General features: G+C 28.6%; 1 protein-coding gene across 1 annotated transcript; it reads right to left on the bottom strand.

The window, feature by feature from the left end:
* Positions 1 to 2,648: 2,648 nt before the first annotated feature.
* On the bottom strand, positions 2,649 to 4,739 carry LOC130801608 (CBL-interacting serine/threonine-protein kinase 4-like). The gene has a single exon (XM_057665485.1). The coding sequence runs from the start codon at positions 4,663 to 4,665 to the stop codon at positions 3,262 to 3,264; it is 1,404 nt and encodes a 467-aa protein (XP_057521468.1). The 5' UTR covers positions 4,666 to 4,739; the 3' UTR covers positions 2,649 to 3,261.
* Between the last annotated feature and the right edge of the window lie 15,609 nt (positions 4,740 to 20,348).

Here is a 20,348-nt window from a genome sequence, read left to right as displayed (position 1 = left end):
AAAAAAAAAAAAAAAGGAAATACATTGACTATGAGACAAGTATTATAAGACAACCTAATCACAAGTTGCACCAAAGAGTATTTAAAGAAACTTGTGCACCGCAGATACATTGGAGGAAACAAGATGGAAACACAACTAACCATAATTAGTTGCATATACGCGTTGTTAAGCAACCCTAATTACACCTAGCTTTTACAAATATTCTTTGTAAATCAATTTTGGCTTATTTATTACATATAAATCCACATATTTGATATAATTGCTGAAATAAACTCTTAGTATTGTTGATTACAGAATGATAGTGTTTATTGCTTTTGACCGTATAGACTTTTCTTTTTTTTTTTTTTTTTTTTAGATAGTGTAATGAGGTTGTTGGTCCTCTTGCTAAATGGGTGACTTGTAATAGGGTCTGGGTTGATGATGGTCCATCTTGGATTGTTAACACTGTTTTTGCGAATTTTTATAATTAATAATGTAATCCACCTTGTAATTCAAAAAAATAATTGAATTTGTTTTTAGCATATATATATATATATATATATATATATATATATATATATATATATATATATATATATATATATATATATATATTTGGTAGGATCAGGTGAAAAACACTAAAACGGTGAAAACTGAAAATCAGACTGAGATGTACATATTGTGGCAAAATACTATCTTATAAGGTGTACATATTTTTATGAAGAAAAAAAGTTTGTATTATTTACTAAAATGTCATCCGAATATGTGCACCATTTAACCTTTATATATATACACCTATTTACAGTTTTCACCACTTTAATTAGTTTTCACATGATTCAAAACATATATATATATATATATATATATATATATATATTATATAATTAAAAAGATAAATAGTACTTATATGTCAACCACATCAATTTGCGGCCCACCATTTTCATGTTACATGCATATTGATCATTTTTCGTTTCATCCACCAAATAATTTCATCTCCATTATCACAACTATTGTTTATTTATTGTCATTACTTTATGTTATGGCTAGTAGCTTTCATTGAGGAAGTTCTCTTGTGCTGTTGTTGTGCACCACTCAGTCCCCTCGGACTTGCCTAGAAAACAGGGACGCCAGGCCACGAGTATAGTCTAGGCGGATGCTATTTGTGTCATTGTGTGCTATATACAACACTCTCCAAAATTAAGATTGTTAACAATATTAAAGAGGAGTATTGTTTTATGTCCAATAATGTATATTACTATAATTGTAATTGTTTGTTGCATGTGTGAGATTTTGGGCCTATATGTGGCATAAATCTAAACTCCTAAAGTGTACTATGCATTATATGTTTGATAGATTTTATCTTTTTCTGGTATAAATACGTGAATATTGGGAAGATTTTGTAGCATGTTGGAATGCTAACTAGAGCCCTACATGAGTGACAAAACTCTTCACTTTTGAATTACTGTAGTTCCGAAAAAAACTTAAATGAATAGAATCCTTAAACGTTAAAATGCTAACAAGAGTTCTACACAAGTCACAAAACCTTTTTACTTTTGAATGATTATTAAAGTCCCGACAAAAACTTAAATTTTTATAGAGTCCCGACAAACACTGAAATGCTAACAAAAGCCCTACATAAGTCACAACTCTTTACTTTTAAATGATCACTAGAGTCCCGACAAAAACTTAAATGCTTATATAGACCGGACAAACACTGAAATGCTTACAAAAATCTTGCACGATTATCATCAAATTCTTGAATGATTATAGAGTGACGACAAATAATTGAATGCTTATGAGAGTTCTACACGTGTCTCATTTGAGTATTAAATGCTCTTTAGATACACGACAACACCTAAATATCTATATATGACAAACACTTGATAATTATTAGATTACTTATAATTGATTGATGGTTTGTTAACAACCAATACACGACAAACACCTAAATACCTAATATGACAAACACTTGAATACTTATTAGATTGCATATAAATGATTGATAGTTTGTTAACACCCGACAAAATTAGATTGCGAATCACATACTTAATAATCTCAAAGGGACATAGAAGTATTGTTCTCAGAAATACACATCTAATAATGTATAATATAATCATTTATTAAATACATATATGAGATTTTGGCCTGAAACGTGGCATAAATCAAAACTCCTAAATGTAGTACGTATTATATGTTTTGCTTTTTGATATAAACACCAGAATATTAGTTTGATTTCTTTCTGATATAAATGCCTGAATATTAGGGTGATTTTGTAGCATTTTGAAAAACTAATTAACAAGATCCCTACACAAGTCACAAAACCCTTCGCTTTTGAATGATTACTAGAGTCTCGACAAAATCTTCAATGATTATAGAATCCCGACAAACACTGAAATGATTACAAGAGTCTGGCACGATTATCATCAAATTCTTGAATGATTATAGAGTGTCGACAAACAATCAAATGCTTATGAAAGTTTAACACGAGTCTCAACTGAGTATTAAATGCCTTATAGATACACAATAAACATCTAAATACCTGATATAAGAAACACTTAAATACTTATTAGATTACTTATGATGATTGAATGTTCATTAACAGCCAACAAAGATAGATTACGAATCTAACATATTTTACCTAAATACGCACCTGGGTCAAAAAAAAATACTTGTCAACAAATAGGAAACATATGTTTATAAAATATTATCAATTTCTTTAGTAAATATATGTTACAAGGGAGATAGAAGAAAAATATACATTGAGGATCACCATGCTCAATGCCCATGGCCAAGTTAGCTTCATTTTGTTCAAGCCCTTGAAAGCATTACCACCACATGGTTGAATCATTCATAGATGGGACCCTTTACTACCCCTATTCCTCTACATTCTGAAATCATTCAACACAGACAAATGAAAATTTTTCATATTACTAACATTAACATCAACAAAATCTACAATCTGTCTGCATTATAATCTAATTAAGCTCCTCTAAATTACAGAAAAGAAACTAAGCTATGCTATTCAATTTGCAATACTAAGTCCCTTTTCTTGGGGTTTTTATATGTACAATACAACATTCCCCATCAATATCTATTGGAAGATCTCTTGTTTTGGATCATCATATTTCAAATCAAATTTCCTTTGTTCATGTTACTCCATTGTTACATAAATTAACCCGACTGTTTGACAAATGACTGGTAACTGATTAGATTTGTTAATTTGACCAGCTAATTTAAAACACCGGTACACGAACTATTTTGCCAAACATCCTTCTGCTACTTTCAGTGGTGCCATGACACAACAATATCACCAAGTCCAACTTTCAATTGCTCCCAATAAACTTGTTCTTGATCCCATCCAACACCACTACCATCCACCATCTTCAACTCCACCACCACCAACTCGGCCGCCACCTCGGAAACCGTCACCGCCAATACAAACCTATCTTTCCCCAACCAAACACAACAACTTCCTCCACCACATTTCTCCCTCTTTTCAACCTCATACCCTAAAATCTCACCAACTTTCCCAACTTTCTCCACCACAACTTTCTTAGCCTCCCTAGAAGTAAACCTCTTCTCTTTTCTCCTCAATCCCAAACAATCCTCATCAAATAACTCAGATAAATTCAACCCATTCGACATCGAAATCAACTCGAAAGCATTCATCATTTCACCATTTTCACCATTACAAGAGCTTGATGTTCCCATTGTATTACTCCTTTCTACCATAAGTATCTTCTCATATCTTTTCTCCTCCAAAGAAGCTATATCCCCTAAACTAACACTCCTTGGATAAACCAACCCATGATTCTTAAACCAAGAGTCATTTGGTATCTCATCAATACCCAATCTCCTCACCGGGTTCGGGTCCAAAAGCCGAGTAATCAAACCCCTTGCGGGTTTTGAAACCCACGAAGGAAAACGGTACTCTTTCTTATGCATCTTCCTATACATCAACACCAAATTAGCATCATCAAATGGTAAATACCCTGTTAACATTACAAATAAAATAACCCCACAAGACCAAGCATCTGCCTTAGACCCGTCATACCCGTTCCGGGTCTTACCCACAATTTCCGGAGCAGCAAAAGCCGGTGTACCGCACGATGTCTGAAGCATAAGACGATCTTTCGCGATTTCAACAACCGCAGAAAGACCGAAATCAGATAGTTTGATATTTCCTTCTTCATCAAGAAGAAGATTCTGGGGTTTTACATCACGGTGTGCGACGCCGTTTTGATGACAATAATGAAGAGCAGCAATCAATTGATGAAAGTATTTTCTCGCAATAGGTTCAGGAAAACGATGATCGGGTCGTCGAGAAAGCTTACCGAAAAGATCACCACCTTTAGCAAGTTCCATAACAAGGTAGATTTTAGATTTGGTGGCTAAAACTTCATGGATTTTGAGAATATTTGGGTGGTTTAATCGTCGCATTGCTGCAACTTCTCCGATGATTCTAGGTTCCATAGAAGAATGAGTTTTAGATTTATCAATGACTTTTATAGCTACGGATTTTTGGGTTGAAATGGATCGGGCATGGTAAACTTTAGCGAAGCTCCCTTTACCGAGTAATTTACCTTGTTGGTATTTTTCGAGGATGGTTTTCGGGTCGGGTTTACAAGGGGGAGGTGATTGAGAAGAAGGTGGAGGTTGTGGTGGGTCTGTAAGAACTGCCGCCATTGATGAATAATGAAGCAATAGAGAGAGAAAATAAAGGGGATGGACCGGAGAAGCCAAAATGAAAGGCTAAAGGCACGGACAAAGAAAGAGTGAGTGGGGAGGGTGGTTTTTATAGGGGACTTTTTGGAGGTGGGGTCCACTTGCTAAGTCATCATTTTTGATTTATTTAATTTATTTTTTAAAAAAATTACTCCCTCAACGTTACATTTGCTTTTTGAATACTATTTATCTTTTACTTTTAATTTGTATTTTATTATTAATCTACAAGTTAAAACATGTGGGATTTTGTTTGATTCGTCTCAATGTAAAAATTATTCATGCACAATTAAAGATATTAAGGATTAAATAAGTATATGGATAGAGTGTATAAAGTAAATGTGACGTTAGTGCTAAATTAAAGGGAGTATTTTTTGTGTTTTGAAATCTCCGAAAAGCCCTTTTAATTTTTTTGAATACCCAAAATTGGAAAATAATTAGGGAGGGTGATTTATGGCTTTTTGGAGTAGTAAAGGGTGTGTAAAAAAACGTGATATCAATATGTATCATTTGTATAAGGTAGAAAATCAAAATTTTAGTTATTTTGTTATGATTATAAATGCAAATTAGATGTAATGGATGGTTAAATAGCTTTTTAATACAAATTATGAATATATATAGTTTTGTCACCATGTTTTGCAAGAGTTGTTAATAAATATACTAATAAGGTTATATTTTAAAATTAATTGGTTATAGAATGAATAGCACATTTAGTTTTAAATGTTACTTAACATCTCTTTAATTTTTCAATGCAGTATCATATGTGAATTATTTTCAGACAAAAATTAATTTTGTAATGTCACATGTTAATTCTGTGATTTAAAAAAAATTCTAACTAAACAATTACTATACATATCATGACCCAATCGATTCATCAATTGGAACACGCCTGAGAAAGCGTGCAGCCTTGTGAACTCTATTTATGGGCTTAGTTAGATATCAAAGGAAGGGGCGAACCCAAGTTCCTTCATATACGAAAGCACTAGGCTCAAAAGACGTTATAATATATATGGAGTATATTTTAATGGTACTTTTTATATATGTATTTTATATTGGATTATTTCTGTATATCGTTGTAGTTTGTGCTTTCATCGATTTTTTTTAGTCCTTCATTTCAAAGGATCAAGGATTGTTTGTTGATAATTAAGATCAATTAGAGTTATGTGCAAGATAACATAAATATAAGTGTCTATATTGATAAGGATGATTTTTATCTTAATTTGATTTCATTGAAGGAACATATTAATTGAATCTACGACCAAGGTTGAATACATTAGATACCGTAGAAATAATAAATTAGGATTTTTAGATCAAGAAATTCATTTCAGAGATAGAAATCGTTGCAGGCACTGATGACATAATAGAGTTGTACTAATGTAACAATTGTAGAAGTATTAGCTAATATAAAGAATATTGTGCTAAGATTTCCTTATAATACTAAGTAAATATTAAGAAACAAAACTCAACTTATTGTTGGTATGGTAGCTTAACAAAGTTTTACTATGCTTATGTTTCAATAATACATGCAGCGAGAAAGACTCGCTTCCTTTTAAAATAATGAAGGGCTGAGGAAGACACGTGTTCTTCCTTTCAATTCTTACGAGTTTAAAAATATTTTTTTTGTTATATAAAACGATAAAAATCATATTTGGACAATCCCCTCCCTTTCGTTCCTTTGTGACTCGATTTCTATCCAAGTAAGGGATGAAGTTCATTATTCCCTTCCATATCTTATTACCTAATTTTAATAAAAAAAAAATTGTTTCCTTTCCCTTTTATAGAACTTTAAGAAATGTGCATGATCAACCAAAACAAGGAAGCTACGAAGTAATCCACTTGTAAGTCCAAAAGAAATCGTCTTACAGCAAATTGAGCTCTGATACCATTTCAGAATCTAAGAATTGGTTTTGTGCAACTCAAACAAGGAGGAAAAGAGGTAATCTACGTTCAAGCGCAAATGAGATGCGCTACTAAAACTTATTGGTAGAAAAGAGTTACTTTTCGAAGTTATCAAAGTGGTATACTCTCTTCTCTTATCTAACGTAAAACAACTCACATGTAAGCAACATTGGGCACTTCAACACCATCCCTTTCCTCCTCTTTTACAAATTTCTCCCCCTACTTTTTCTTTTAAAGTGTTATTAAAACAAAATATTAAAGGTTATTAATTGTTGTTGTAGCACATTACAACAGGATGTATGAAGGAAAAACGGTGGACATATTCGTAAAAGACAAAGAGTGATTAAGAAAATAAATTTAAAGTGTTAACAATACAGTAAAACGGACTAAAACGGAAATTGTAGAACTAAAAAGGGAGTAAGAATAAGTATTCTAGAATCTCAAAAAGGGGAAAAGTAAGGTAAGATTGAGCGATTAACTCGTGAGCACTTTGTCTGATTTGTATGTATGGTGATGGGGTGAATAATGAGGGAAGAGGTTAGCAAATATGGAACGAAATTTCACCTAATTAATAGTAATAAGTTTTGAAGATTGGAACGTTACAATAAGCATCCAATAAGGAGCTAGTAGTGTAATTAGTAGGGAAACTTGCATGAAAAAAATAGGGTCTAAAGGTTTAAATTAGGTATTATAATTCGGTTTGAGTTTGAATTTAAATTTGATTTGAGAAAAAAATTTTGATTTAAATTTGTAAAAAACAATTCTATAAATTTAGATATATATAGTCCGACCTTGTATTAGAGTGAGATCGAATTAAGATTTCATAAAAAAGTCCGCCTATTCAACCCGACTTCGAATATAGACAATTATGAAGCAGTTTTTTAAACTTATTTTAAGTGATTTATATTTTTAGATTGATATAGACATATAAATAAATGTGTTTATTTTAAATGTTATTTATTTCCGCATTAATCATTTGTGATAGTCGGGTAGATTGAACACTAAAAAAACTTTGATTTGCACATTCGAAAAACATTATCGCTGAGTTTGCATATAATTATTGTACTAGAACAAATTTAACTTTTCATGACATTAGATTTAGTTAAAACTTTAATTTGCACGTTCGAAAAACATTATTGCTATGAGTTTGCATATAATTATTACAATAGAACAAATTTAACTTTTCGTGACATTGGATTTAATTGCAATAAAAAATGCCACTAATTTATATTTTTAGTGTAATAATTGTTTGTTATATTTTAAGTAACATTATAAAGTGATTTAGTAATGCTTGATTTGGCTTTTAGTGGCATATGTAATTGTTACTATAGTCTATAGTGTCATTTATGAGAAATGTCACTAGATCTTATGTCGCCAAAAACTTTAGTATGATTTTTTATTATGCCGCTAAAGGGTGTAATAAATGTCACTAAATTCACTATAATTGGAGATAGTGACATTTAAAATAAATGTCGTTAAATATACGTCACTAAAATCAAATTATGTTATAGTATTAAATAGAAATTTGACAAATCGTAGCCTATTCATGTTATAAAATTGAATTGAAATCTAAGCAAATTTTGAAAAAACCTAAAATTTCATTGATAAAAAAATTATACTGCATCTATAACAGAGTTAATATGGTCTAATTAGCTTGAGACAAACATCATTATAAAAATATAAACTTTTTATTTAAAGTCGTCTCAATAAGAAATAGTCTCCCATAATAATATCTAAAAGAAGCAAAAGTGAGGAAATAAATGAACAACTCAAATATCTGTAAGGGCTATTAGTATATTCTGCTTAATATCACTATATGGATAATTTTAGCGTCTTTTATTTTCTTCAAAAGCTCATTATTTGTTGTCCCTTTTATCTAAATATAGACGGGGTAAACATAATATTTATTATTATTACAGTTAATTAATTTATATTTGTTTTTAGTTAGGCAAGAAACTTTCAAATTATTAATGTTGTAGAAAATAGATATTGAATAAAATTGAATGACTATTTCATTGAATTTAATCAAGTGTACATCTGTTAATCAGAGCACGTAGGAATGATCTGTCACTAAATCCCAATCTAGTTATATTGTACACGTTGAGTTAGAAAAATTCTACTTTGACATTGATGTTATCAGTTTAATTTGCTTTTTGAATTTATAATTCGTTTAAAATCATTTAAAAATATGATATATAATTGAATTGAACTTATTTTTTGCAACATTTGAAAAGATATTAGTATAGTATATCATATGATACGTATATGAGCATTTTCAATCAATTTTTTAGGTTACGGGGTTGGCTGAAGATAAAGGAAGGACCAGCGAGAATCGAACTCAGGTTAATCTGGTTAATCTCGAAAAAAGTAATAGTGTATGCTACAGTACAATTAAGGCAAGATTAATTTTACATCAAAAAAGAGATTACATTGTTGATAGCAAACTAATGGAGTGGATTTTATGACAAAAAAACTCAGTTACATATTATTTACGTTGTTGATAGAGAAAAAACTTTAGTGTTAGATTTTCTTTATAATAATAGTGACTTTTTTATATATAATTTTGTTTGATTAAAATTGTTATGTATTTGATCAAATGTTACTTTGTTGTAAATGTCGTATTATATTTTTATCAATAAATTTTTTGATTCCTTTAAGAAAAAAAGACTCAATTTAATAATAAAAAAGAGGTTACTATAACAAGAAAAAGAGATTATTACATAAGTCATAGGGGTCATTTTAGGTACAAAAGGGTGAAAATAAAATTAGTTAACTAATAAAAAAAATTAGTGTAGTATAATATTAGAAAAAATTGTTGAAAATAATCTCAATTGTCATTCATTTTACTCAAAATGATCTATAATATTGCTTAACTCAAATAATCCATATTATTAGAATAACCTTCTCATAATAATCTTAAGTTTTATACTAATATCTTCTCAAAATGCTCCTAATTATTTTAGTAAAACATATTTTGGATTATAATACGAATGTTATTTCAATAATTTGAATTATTTTGAATTAAACAATAACATATATAATTTTGAGTAAAGCTAGTTTTGAGAAAAATTTTCTTTTTTTAATATATCCATAAATAAATTTGACAATTTAGCATTATATAAATTATAAAAAAAAAAGTACCAAAAGTCTTCTTCAAGCTCAAAATTTAATTTTGGATAAGTCATATTAGGTGGACATTTCTATGGATATGATAAATTTTTCACAATAATGCTGTGCATGACTAATTTAATGTACAACCTTAGCAGACTGCATAAATTTAATTTTATTTTTTCCTGAATTATCTAATATAATTAATTTTTTAATTGCATTGGTGAATTGTCAAAATGTAGGATTATCCTTAATATAGACATTTGAAAGTATAATCTTAAGAACTGGTTTGATCTTTAATCTTGATCAATTCCACTTAGATCAAGTATTAACCCAAATCAAGTCAGCTTATATACACTTTGTTAACTTGATTCAAACTTCTCTATTCTCAAGTATAATATTTTAAAATAATACTAGTAGTCAGTAAAAACTAGTCTCTTATACTCTCATTATTCCTTTTTATTTGTCTACTTTACCTTTTGCACGTATTTTTTAGCAAATTTTAAGTCTTAATATCTCTAAGTACGCATCATAAAAAATTATAAAAATTATATATTAGAAACTTTAAATCAAGACAAATCTAATCAGGTCTCACATGAATATATTTTATCTTCAATATATACTTCAAAAATATATCTAATTAAAAGTTTTCTCTCTAAAAGTGGACAAATTTAAAGTGAACAAACAAAAAAGAAGGAAAGAGTAGTTTGTTTGTCAAATTATGATAAAAACTAAGAGTTTTTTGTCAAAATATAACAAATAAAATTAAAACGGATACATAAAATAACCAAATATTAACCCCTTGATCAAAATATTAACTCAGGCCATGTTAAGCTCATCAAATCACAAAACAATAATATTCATAAATTTAATAATTTTAATTCAACAAATTTAAGGGCTTGTTTTCTAGATCTTTTTTTTTATTATTAATTGTGTTTCTTTTATTTCAGTTCAGTTTATTTCTTCACTTTACTCTCAGATTTTTATAATATATTTACAATTTAGTTAAGAAGTTTGTTAAAAAGTAAAAATAAAATAGATTCAATTCATTTAAAATAAAATCCATTTAAAATAAAGTATGTAAAGATGAAAAAATCGAATGAATAAGTAGAAATAAGTCTAGTCAATAAAAAAATTTAGTTCAATAAAACATAATTTTCATTCTATGCAATTTATCTAAACTTGATTACATGAACTTGTTTTGACTTATTAGTCAAATATTTGAGCATATCTAGACTTTTCATAGTTTATTGGCTCATATCTTTACTTTTCATCCTTGAAGATTTTCAAGTATGCAAGACAAATTTCCCTAATCAAACTTTATCTTAACTTATTTCAATGCTTTTCTAAATAATAACATTTATTATCATAATAGTCTATTTCGCTTATAGGAACTATGATTATGATTGGAAAATGGAAGATGGTATTAGACCATACCTTATCAAAGGAGATAAAAAGACCGTTATGACCAATGAGACTATACACTAGAGAAAAGACAAGCAACGAAAACAAAAGCCAGGAAAGACATGTAGCAGGACAAGGCTGGTGAAGCAAGACAAGTATTAAGACTAATAAACAAGGTAACTATAACTGTTGATGGTCTAGCTAGGACATGAATTCGATGTCTCTAACTAGTTTTATCCCTAGTCAAGTTCTCATAGAGCTGCAACTCTCTCGCTCAATTTCAATGCACGAGTCTCTCATACAGTTATTGACCCCAAAGTTAATTAATCATCATCATCAACTCAATATTCTGCTCAAAAATAGAATCCGAGTGAGAAAAAGATAACCAACAATTTATATTCATACCTTCTCTGGAGAGAAAATCAGAGAAATACGTGGTAAATTTTACCTATGGTCAATAATGTAGTAATTATATACATATTTACGTACTCTTAAAACCATGCAATGTGATATAACCATTGATATAATTCAACATAAAACTAGTTGATTGTATAAGTACGTTTCGCGTAGACTTAAGATATTGACAACTAATTATGGATTTAGCAAATTGCAACTTTCGGCAATTTCTGAAATTTGATTTCTACGAAAGGCAAGAAGACATGAAGTTATAAGTTCACTTTTTGCTATTTTTTATAAGTAAATATTTTATTAATAAAACTAAACACATATGAATCATAAACGTAATCGTCAGCATAAAAAATTCTATAGGAAAAAAGCTATAGAAAGGGAGAATTGTGGTTTAATCATATGTCAAAAGAGTCATACACCAGTAATCCATAAGGACAACTAAATAAATGCATATATTTTAATTTATTTTAAATTTTATTATTTATTGATTTATTAGGATAAATGTTATTATTATTATTATTATTATTATTATTATTATTATTATTATTATTATTATTATTATTATTAAAATTTATGTATATTTTTTATATATTCTCATATTATTCAATTAATATTTACATCTATAATTTTTTATTTTTATCATGAAATTAATAAACATGCCATGCAATAATAATAAAAATATATCTATATGTAAATTAATATAATGGAAAATTTCAAAAGAAGTAATTAATTTAATATACAAATTATTTTGATAAAAAAGGAACATTTTTTTAATACAAGTTACTACAAAGCTAGTCTTAGTCTCTTTCGTATTACATCTAACTATTTAAGTGTATTCATTAATTCAGATATTTCCCTTTTCTTTTTGCTATTAATTTTTTTTCTTTTCTATAATAGTTGAGACTTAAATTTTTAATAAGGATGATATGTATTGTTTTAGAGTGACTTGTTTAAAGATCGATTTTAGTCCGTCGCAAAGTTTGTCGCGATCATTTCGTCATCAGTTCGTAGCAAAGGTAAAAACATGCATCACGACAACTCATTATTTGTCATTGAAAAATCCGTCCTGATTTTTTAGAATTTAGGACATAATATTTTTTCATCACAGTTGCGTCGTCACTATTGATTCTTTCCATGTCGTGTAAGACATATTATCCCCAACATGAAGAGTTCAACGAATGAGACCCTCAATTCAAAAGAGACCGAAAAAATGAATATGGTGTGAAATCCATTAGCATCTTCAAAGAGAGTAGATCTAATTAATTTCAATTTTATTTTTAAAATTTAATATATCCCAAAGACTATTAACCCCAAAGATTAAGCATTTGAGAACAAGAATAAAATGGGAAGCACTTATCAAATAAAAAAAAAAGTAAGATCTTATCAGATACGCATGAGAAATGACACTACACAAATACCATTAAATCACACATAAAGTAGTCAATTAATTAGAACCTTGAAAGAGATGCCAAGTAGAAGTATAAATTAAATTATTAACTGTACTCCACGAACTTGCCTTTATACTTGCGAACCTGAGATTATTATAATAAGTAAAACATTATAAGCAAACAAAATAAATATCTACCGTCACTTCATATATACATCTTCTTTGCATCTTCTTCTCACTATAATTTATTAGTGTTATTAGTGGTGTGCTTAGTGTCACAATTTTATTCCATAGTCAAAACAATGCCCTTACAAAAGGACCAAGGGTGTTTTGGTAATTCACGTTATAGTATCCTCCAATCAAATTAATTAAATAGATTTGTCATAAATGGTTGACAGTAAGGATGAGCATGGTGCTTGAACCTTGATAGTCTATATTTGACCCGCAAATTAAGGGTTTGAAGCCACCTATTTTTGAACCCTCTAAATCCAGGTTGAATCTGAGTCCATGAATTTAGGGTACGGCTTGGAGTTTAAACTTTTGAGACCTAGACTCGACTAATAGACCCTTTTGCATGTAATTTTTTAACTTATAGCTATTATAAGTGTAAATTGTTTTATTTGGATCTTTGTTATATTTTAGAACATTTCGTGATAGGAATTTATCAATTTATACAATTTTAAATGTGATCGTCATAATGACGAAAAAATATTCTTTTTTGAAAAGTCCAAAAGCAAATTCTTGATTATTCATCATAAGTTGGAAAAATCTCTACTGAAAAAAGATATAAAATCTACACATTGATTTTTTTTTTTTCACAATTTTGTATGAACATTATGCATCTAAAGGTGCATGTACAATTCTAAAGGGATAGGATTTTACCTCAATCAATCAACTGTGTGTCAAGAAAGGTTATTAATTTTTTAGGCTAAGAAGTCTATCACGAGATCTCGAATCATCTTATTGGAAAGACATTATGAATATATATGTCGTTTTAACAATTTTAATGTTGGAAAGATTCATATATTTGGTTGCTCGATCAGTATTAAGTATTAGAAAATCCTTATTAGTTAAAAATGTTTAAATATTTTTACATGAATAGACAAAAATTGTGTAATACTTCTATAATTTAAGAAAATTCAAAAAAAAAAAACAAAATATTGTTTTGGACTCGAATGCAAACCCTAGACCCGCCAGTTCCTAAAGATCTAGGTTCAAAATTTTCAAACCCTATAAATTTGGATTCAATAAAAAAATGGGTGTGTATCTGAGTCTAGCTATATCGGACTCAGATCCAACTCATTTTCATCCCTAGCTAATTGAGAGTGTGGTTTCGAGATAGATTAGTTTTGCTCAAATAATTTTAGCTTGAGTCAACTTAATTTGGTTCGATTATTTTAAGATTTGATCGTTTTTTACTAGACTAGGTTCTAAATAAATTTTAAAATATTGACTTAGATACGAAAATTAGCTATGTATATAGTGGTTTCGACTTAAAAATAAATTTCAAAAAATGGCTAATTTGTACGGCTTGATTTGAATTAGGGTTGAATTTGACTTACTTTTGTTTTGATTATCGTGTGTAGTTATATCATCTTTGAGTTATATAGGCTAAAATCCTAAAATTAATAACCCACTAATTTCAATCAAATTTTAAGAATCAAGTATTGTTTCATGGAAACAAATAACACTTTTTTCAAATAAAATTTTAAGTTTGATTATCATCAACCACTTTTACTCCTTCTGTCTACCTTATTATGGTAAACAAAAATTTAATTTTAAATAATTTTAAATCAAATAAAAATTAGGAAAAATTACGCTGAATAATGCAACCTTTCATTGATTTTCTTATAATAATACCAACTTTTGATTAAACATGAATAATACCACCTTAGGCGGGTTTTTTCCTAGAATAATACGAACTTTAGTTTATTAACTAATTTACTAATTTGTTTTGTCATATAATCTCCTATAGTTTGATTTTAAGCATGTTAGGGATATTCTACGTAAATATCCGCTAAGTTTGTATTATTCATGTTTAATCAAAAATTAATACTATTATAGAGAAATAAATAAAATGTTGTATTATTCCTGATAGTTTTTTTAAAAAATTAATATATTTGTTTGGAAGTCAAAGGTCTACCCTTCCCCATTCCCATGAAGTGGCAAGTTGATTGCCACTTTCATAAACCTACCTCGTGACAATCACGTGACAAAGCTCAATCATGCAACATATTCCCTTGTTTTTATCTTTCTTTGGTTGTACTCTTTTCATGCCTTAAAATTTGTCTATTTTTGAGTGTTCACTTCAACCATGCAGTGTGTTGGCATGTTATCTATGGCTTAAAAGCGACATTCACAGAATGCCACGTGTCAACAAGATTACCTGTTACTATTAAGTGGACCCACTTGTCTAGCCAATAAGAGCATGACATTACTCTATGTGTAATCTGATTTTTAGATGATGTTGCAATGTTACAATCACCCTTTCTGCTACACTAATGACTCATTCTTACAGAATACCTGTCAAAACTGTCTAACTAGAAAATCATTGTATTTGGTATACTATGTGTGTCTGCACTATTAAATTTACCTTCAGATATTGATTTGGGTTTTTGAAGTTAATTTTGGGTCAGGTATCTCAGTTCTGTTCTAAATTGGGTTTTGTGTTCACATTGATTTTTACATAATTGCGAATTTATTTCTAAGTCGAGTTCGACTATGAGGTCGGGTCGGATCATCGAGTCTATTTTAAACACTTGTAAATCTACCCTATAGAAAATTAACGGAAAAACCAAAAATTGTGACTTAATTAAGTGTATGAATAATTTGTCAATTACAATCTTAAAGTTTTAGACTTTTACGAACTACAACTTTAATGTTCATTTTTTAAGAATTACAGTCACCAAAGTATCAAAGTTTATATCATTCAGGTCAAATCACAGAATATCGACCAGTTAATTTAAAATTCTGACCACCAAAATGGTCGGACTTTAGTGATATGGCCTGAACGCTGTAGACTTTGATTCTTTGGTGAATGCATTTTTCAAAAAATAAATATTGAGATTATAATTCGCGAATGTGCTAAACTTTAAGGTTGCAATTTGCTGATTAATGAAAGAACTTTGATAGAATAAAATAGAATATAGGTTATAACCTAAACTAAAACTAGGCAAATTTGATAGAATAGAGAAAAAAGAAATAAAGTAAATTTCCTTTGAATTGGAGGGTGTAATAAATTTCTGGCTTTAGATTAATTAATCGATTGATTATAGTTGATGTAATAGCACATGGAATTAAATTTCTGGCTCAAGATTAATTGATTCAATTTGATAAGATAAATAGCAAATCAAAAAAGTGGACGTGATGTTGTGATTTAAAATTTTGATGATGTTTTGAGTTGTAATTGTATTTGAAAATCAAAGTTCATGCAATTTTTTTCTCAGAGAAATGATAAATTAGATGTGTTCATTAGTTTTAATTGATCGGTTTCGAATTAAATGTTTCAGGTCGAGTTAAATTGTGTCTTGTGTTTACATTAATATTTATATTATTATAAATTTATTTGAAAACTTTTATAATCCTTTACTCTCAATCCTTAATTATTGTAGGAATACATTCTTCATAAAGCTCATGCCAAATGAAAGGCAATTTGAACTTAGTTCTTTATGTCTTTTGGGTTATGTAAATACAGGGGTGGAGGAAAGTTTATAAGAATGATTATTTTTCTCGGGTTTTAAATTTTCTTGATAAAAATTTAAGCTACATGTTTAGAATTGGAGTTTTTAAATTAAAACCAATATAAAATCATTTCAAATATCTTAATTCAAGATGAAATCTTGCTGAGGATATTTATTAAAAAAAAATAATTAATTTAGACTTTTGCTAGGTTTTTGATATGTAATTTAATCAGGTTACAAGATTATTAATTATTAATATAAAAATATAACGAATATCATTGACTTTAACGTTGACAACTTTGACTTTGACTTATTTAACCGCGTTCAATATAAAACCTTGATCGGCCATTGAGTAAAAGTTTCAATGATTTGTTTGCTTAATTGCTTTGGAGAAGAGGAGAGTAAGGTGGAAAAAGTTACCACTTAACTCAAGGTTGTTTGAAGTATGAGGTTATAATGTTGATAAGTTGCATTGCTTGAAGTAATTGCAAATGATGTTTGCTTTGCCTAAAGACCATGATGATGAAGATAAGAATAACGAATGATAGTGTGTAGAATGTGGAGTATTCATTCCTCTATTTTCATTTGTTCTTTTATTTAATTTTTTCGAATTTTAATGCAAACTTAAAAATAATTTTAATTGTGAGTTTTTAAAAATTATAAGAAGTCCATATTTAAAAAATATATATTGAGACGAAACTATCAAAATCCCACATAAAAATGTTTTTCATATAAATTGATGATAAATTATAGTTAAAATTTAACATTAAAATTCGTAAATTTTATAAAAGTAGAACATAAAAAAAGGAAAATTCCGTTGTACAGTTGGATTTTTTTGCTTTGGACCGGATAAATTTTTATTGCCATTCAATTGGAAGTGGAGGTGGACTAATAAGTTACCAGAATCAGAAATTCACAACATCAATTTTTGAGTCATTATTTAGGATCTTAAACTTATCTTACCTAATGAATTTAGTTTTGGGTTCTAAAATTTTAGTTGTAAAAAATTATTTTTAAGACTTCATAACTCGGTTGGGTCGGTTGGGTCAATTTAGAAAAGATCAACGGATACAAGATGAAACTTAACGTAAGAGATTTTGAGTAGTGTCATTCATGATTCGAATCAGTTTTAAGTTGGGTTGGGTTCGAATCAATCAAGTTGTTCAGATTTTTTTATACTTTTTTCCTTATCATTATAATTTTCAAAAAAAAAGTTATAATTAGTTTTTTTTAAGAAAATACTTTTATATGTAATATAAAAAACAAATATATCAATTTTAGGGCTACAATAAAGAAATGTCGAGTAAAAATAAAAATTACTAAAAATATAATGAGTCCCAAGTAAATATATTTAAATGTGGAACTGAAAACGGATCAAAATGATTAGGTTCGTGTTTCTGTCAAGTTTGACCCAAAATTTTTCGTTATTTTCAAGTCGGGACATTTTAGGGTCACGAACTAAAATTTTCGGTATGACCCACTAATTTCCGATCGGATTTGAGTCAAAATTTGACAAGTCTAACTCCAACTCAGATCTATGTGTTAAAAATGTTCAATAATCAAATAAATATTTTCAGATTTATGTTTTACTAGAGACCAATAAACGTCACTGAACCATTATTTGATAATGGTAAGAGCTTGATGTCATTAAACCTATTGGTTCACACTATATCAATGTGTGAGACCATTTTGTGTGTTTGGACCTATATAAGTCTAAGTTCATGTGAGTAATCTAGTAAGACTAGATATTAGCCATAATCCTCAATATAATATAATAGGTATATTAATTTATTAATTTAATTGTGTAACTCCCTAAACATTTTGTTCTTAATATGTGCTATTAAGAGAGTATTGATTCTTTTATAACCGAAAAATTAAGTGCTTCTGAAGGCTTTTTCTATGGTCTCTTTAGTAGCACATTAAGTTACCTTGCACAGTAATAACACCACCTTATGGTTTTGGTATACTAATGTATAATGATGGAATAAATACTATATAAGATAATAGATGCACACTGTGATACCCCAAATTTAGGTTGAAAAGAAATTGATAGACTATTCATATCAATAAGGTGCATCTTTTTTTCTAGGGAGCCCATTTGCTAAGAACTTCACAGTTAAACGTGCTTGGTGGGGAGCAATCTTAAAATGGGTGACCTCCTGAGAAGTTTTCTCGCGTGCGCACGAGTGAACTCAAAGTGCACTGGAAAAACTTGTGTTGGTTTGTGGGGCTAGTTTACAGTCTTCATGAGTAGTCACTAGTTCGAGTGGCCGGGTGTTTACGCACACATTCACTTTGAGAGGAGTATTACCGTGAGGTTTCATATGGAAATGTATATGTGATTTTTCTTTGATTTTTTTCAATATTTAAGACTAAGAAAATTTATGTATATTGGCTTAACAAATTATAAGTGAGGTCAAAAACAAGAGTTGTATACACACAAAATTAGTTTAAGAATTGTTCTTAAACATCGTACTAGTATACGAGGTCTTACAAGACATTGTTGGTGAACTACACTAGAGAAACTTCATTTGCGGTTCTTGTCTCGTGGTTATATTTTGCTAGTGAATTCACACTATAAAGGTATAATTTCTCATCCCGATATTTATTTGTTTCATCTCATATCAATAATTGAATTTTAGAAAGGTTTTAATTTTTCGCAAGTTAAAAGTTAATAGTACAAAAACCTTTTATGATTTTAGAATCATGGGTTGATATGATAATTAAAAGTGTTCCCTTTTATCTTACTAACAAAATTTTGATTTCACCGTCTACACCAGAAGATTAATACTCTTTTCTCTTGTCTATAGTATATTTTCTAACCGTTTTATCATACCTTATCATTTATTTAAACAAAATAAGATTAGGGGGTCAAGATATAAACTCTAACCTTTAGTTTAAAAATTATACTCTCTTAAATTGTAATCATCTGTCTCATTACATTTACATTAAGGAAAAAGAGGATAAATTTTTAGAAAGTGGTAATAAATAAAGAGAGATAATAAATTATGTAGATAAAATTTAAAAAGTGTTAAAATGTATGGATGAGCTTAAAACAAAATGGTGAGATATTATCCAAAAATAGAAATGATGCAAATTAAGTGGCACATACCAAAATGAAAAATGCTACAAGTTCAATGGGACGGAGGGAGTATATTTTTTATTATAATCATAATACGACATTTTATTTTATCGCAAAAGCTTGGGGGAGACCGCCTCATTATGAGGCGGTATAATTGGACCAGTCTAAATTTAAAAATCTAAAAAAAAAATGGTCAAAAATCCAGAAATTAAAAGATAAAATTCAATTTTATATTAAAGTAATCAATTTTAACATAAAGTAAACCTTAAATAGATCAATTAAAATAATAAAAATTTCAATTTTGACATAAAACCTATATGAGCAATTTTAACATCAAAGTAATCAATTTCTACTTACAAGTTTATAACCTTACAAGTTTCTAACCTTATATCGATCAATTATTTTAAAGTCTTTAATTTTAACATTAAAGTATTCAATTTAGACCTTGAAGTGATCAATTATATATAAAAATCAATAAAAAAATTCAATTAAGACCTAAAAGTGATGAAATTCTACTTACAAGTTTATAACCTTAAATAGATCAATTATTTTAAATTCTTCAGTTTCGACGCTAAAGTGATCACTTCAGACTTTAAAATAATCAATTATATATAAAGTAATCAATTAAATGATTAGTTATAACTTACAAAAGAAATCAATTTTGACCATAAAAATACAA

Source organism: Amaranthus tricolor, chromosome 15 (genome assembly GCF_026212465.1).
Source record: "Amaranthus tricolor cultivar Red isolate AtriRed21 chromosome 15, ASM2621246v1, whole genome shotgun sequence".
Taxonomy (NCBI): Eukaryota; Viridiplantae; Streptophyta; class Magnoliopsida; order Caryophyllales; family Amaranthaceae; genus Amaranthus; species Amaranthus tricolor.
This window is presented reverse-complemented; position numbering and strand designations above follow the sequence as displayed.

Bases quoted from the DNA above. Each gene is read 5' to 3' on its own strand.
- LOC130801608 (XM_057665485.1), bottom strand. From the start codon at position 4,665: ATGGCGGCAGTTCTTACAGACCCACCACAACCTCCACCTTCTTCTCAA.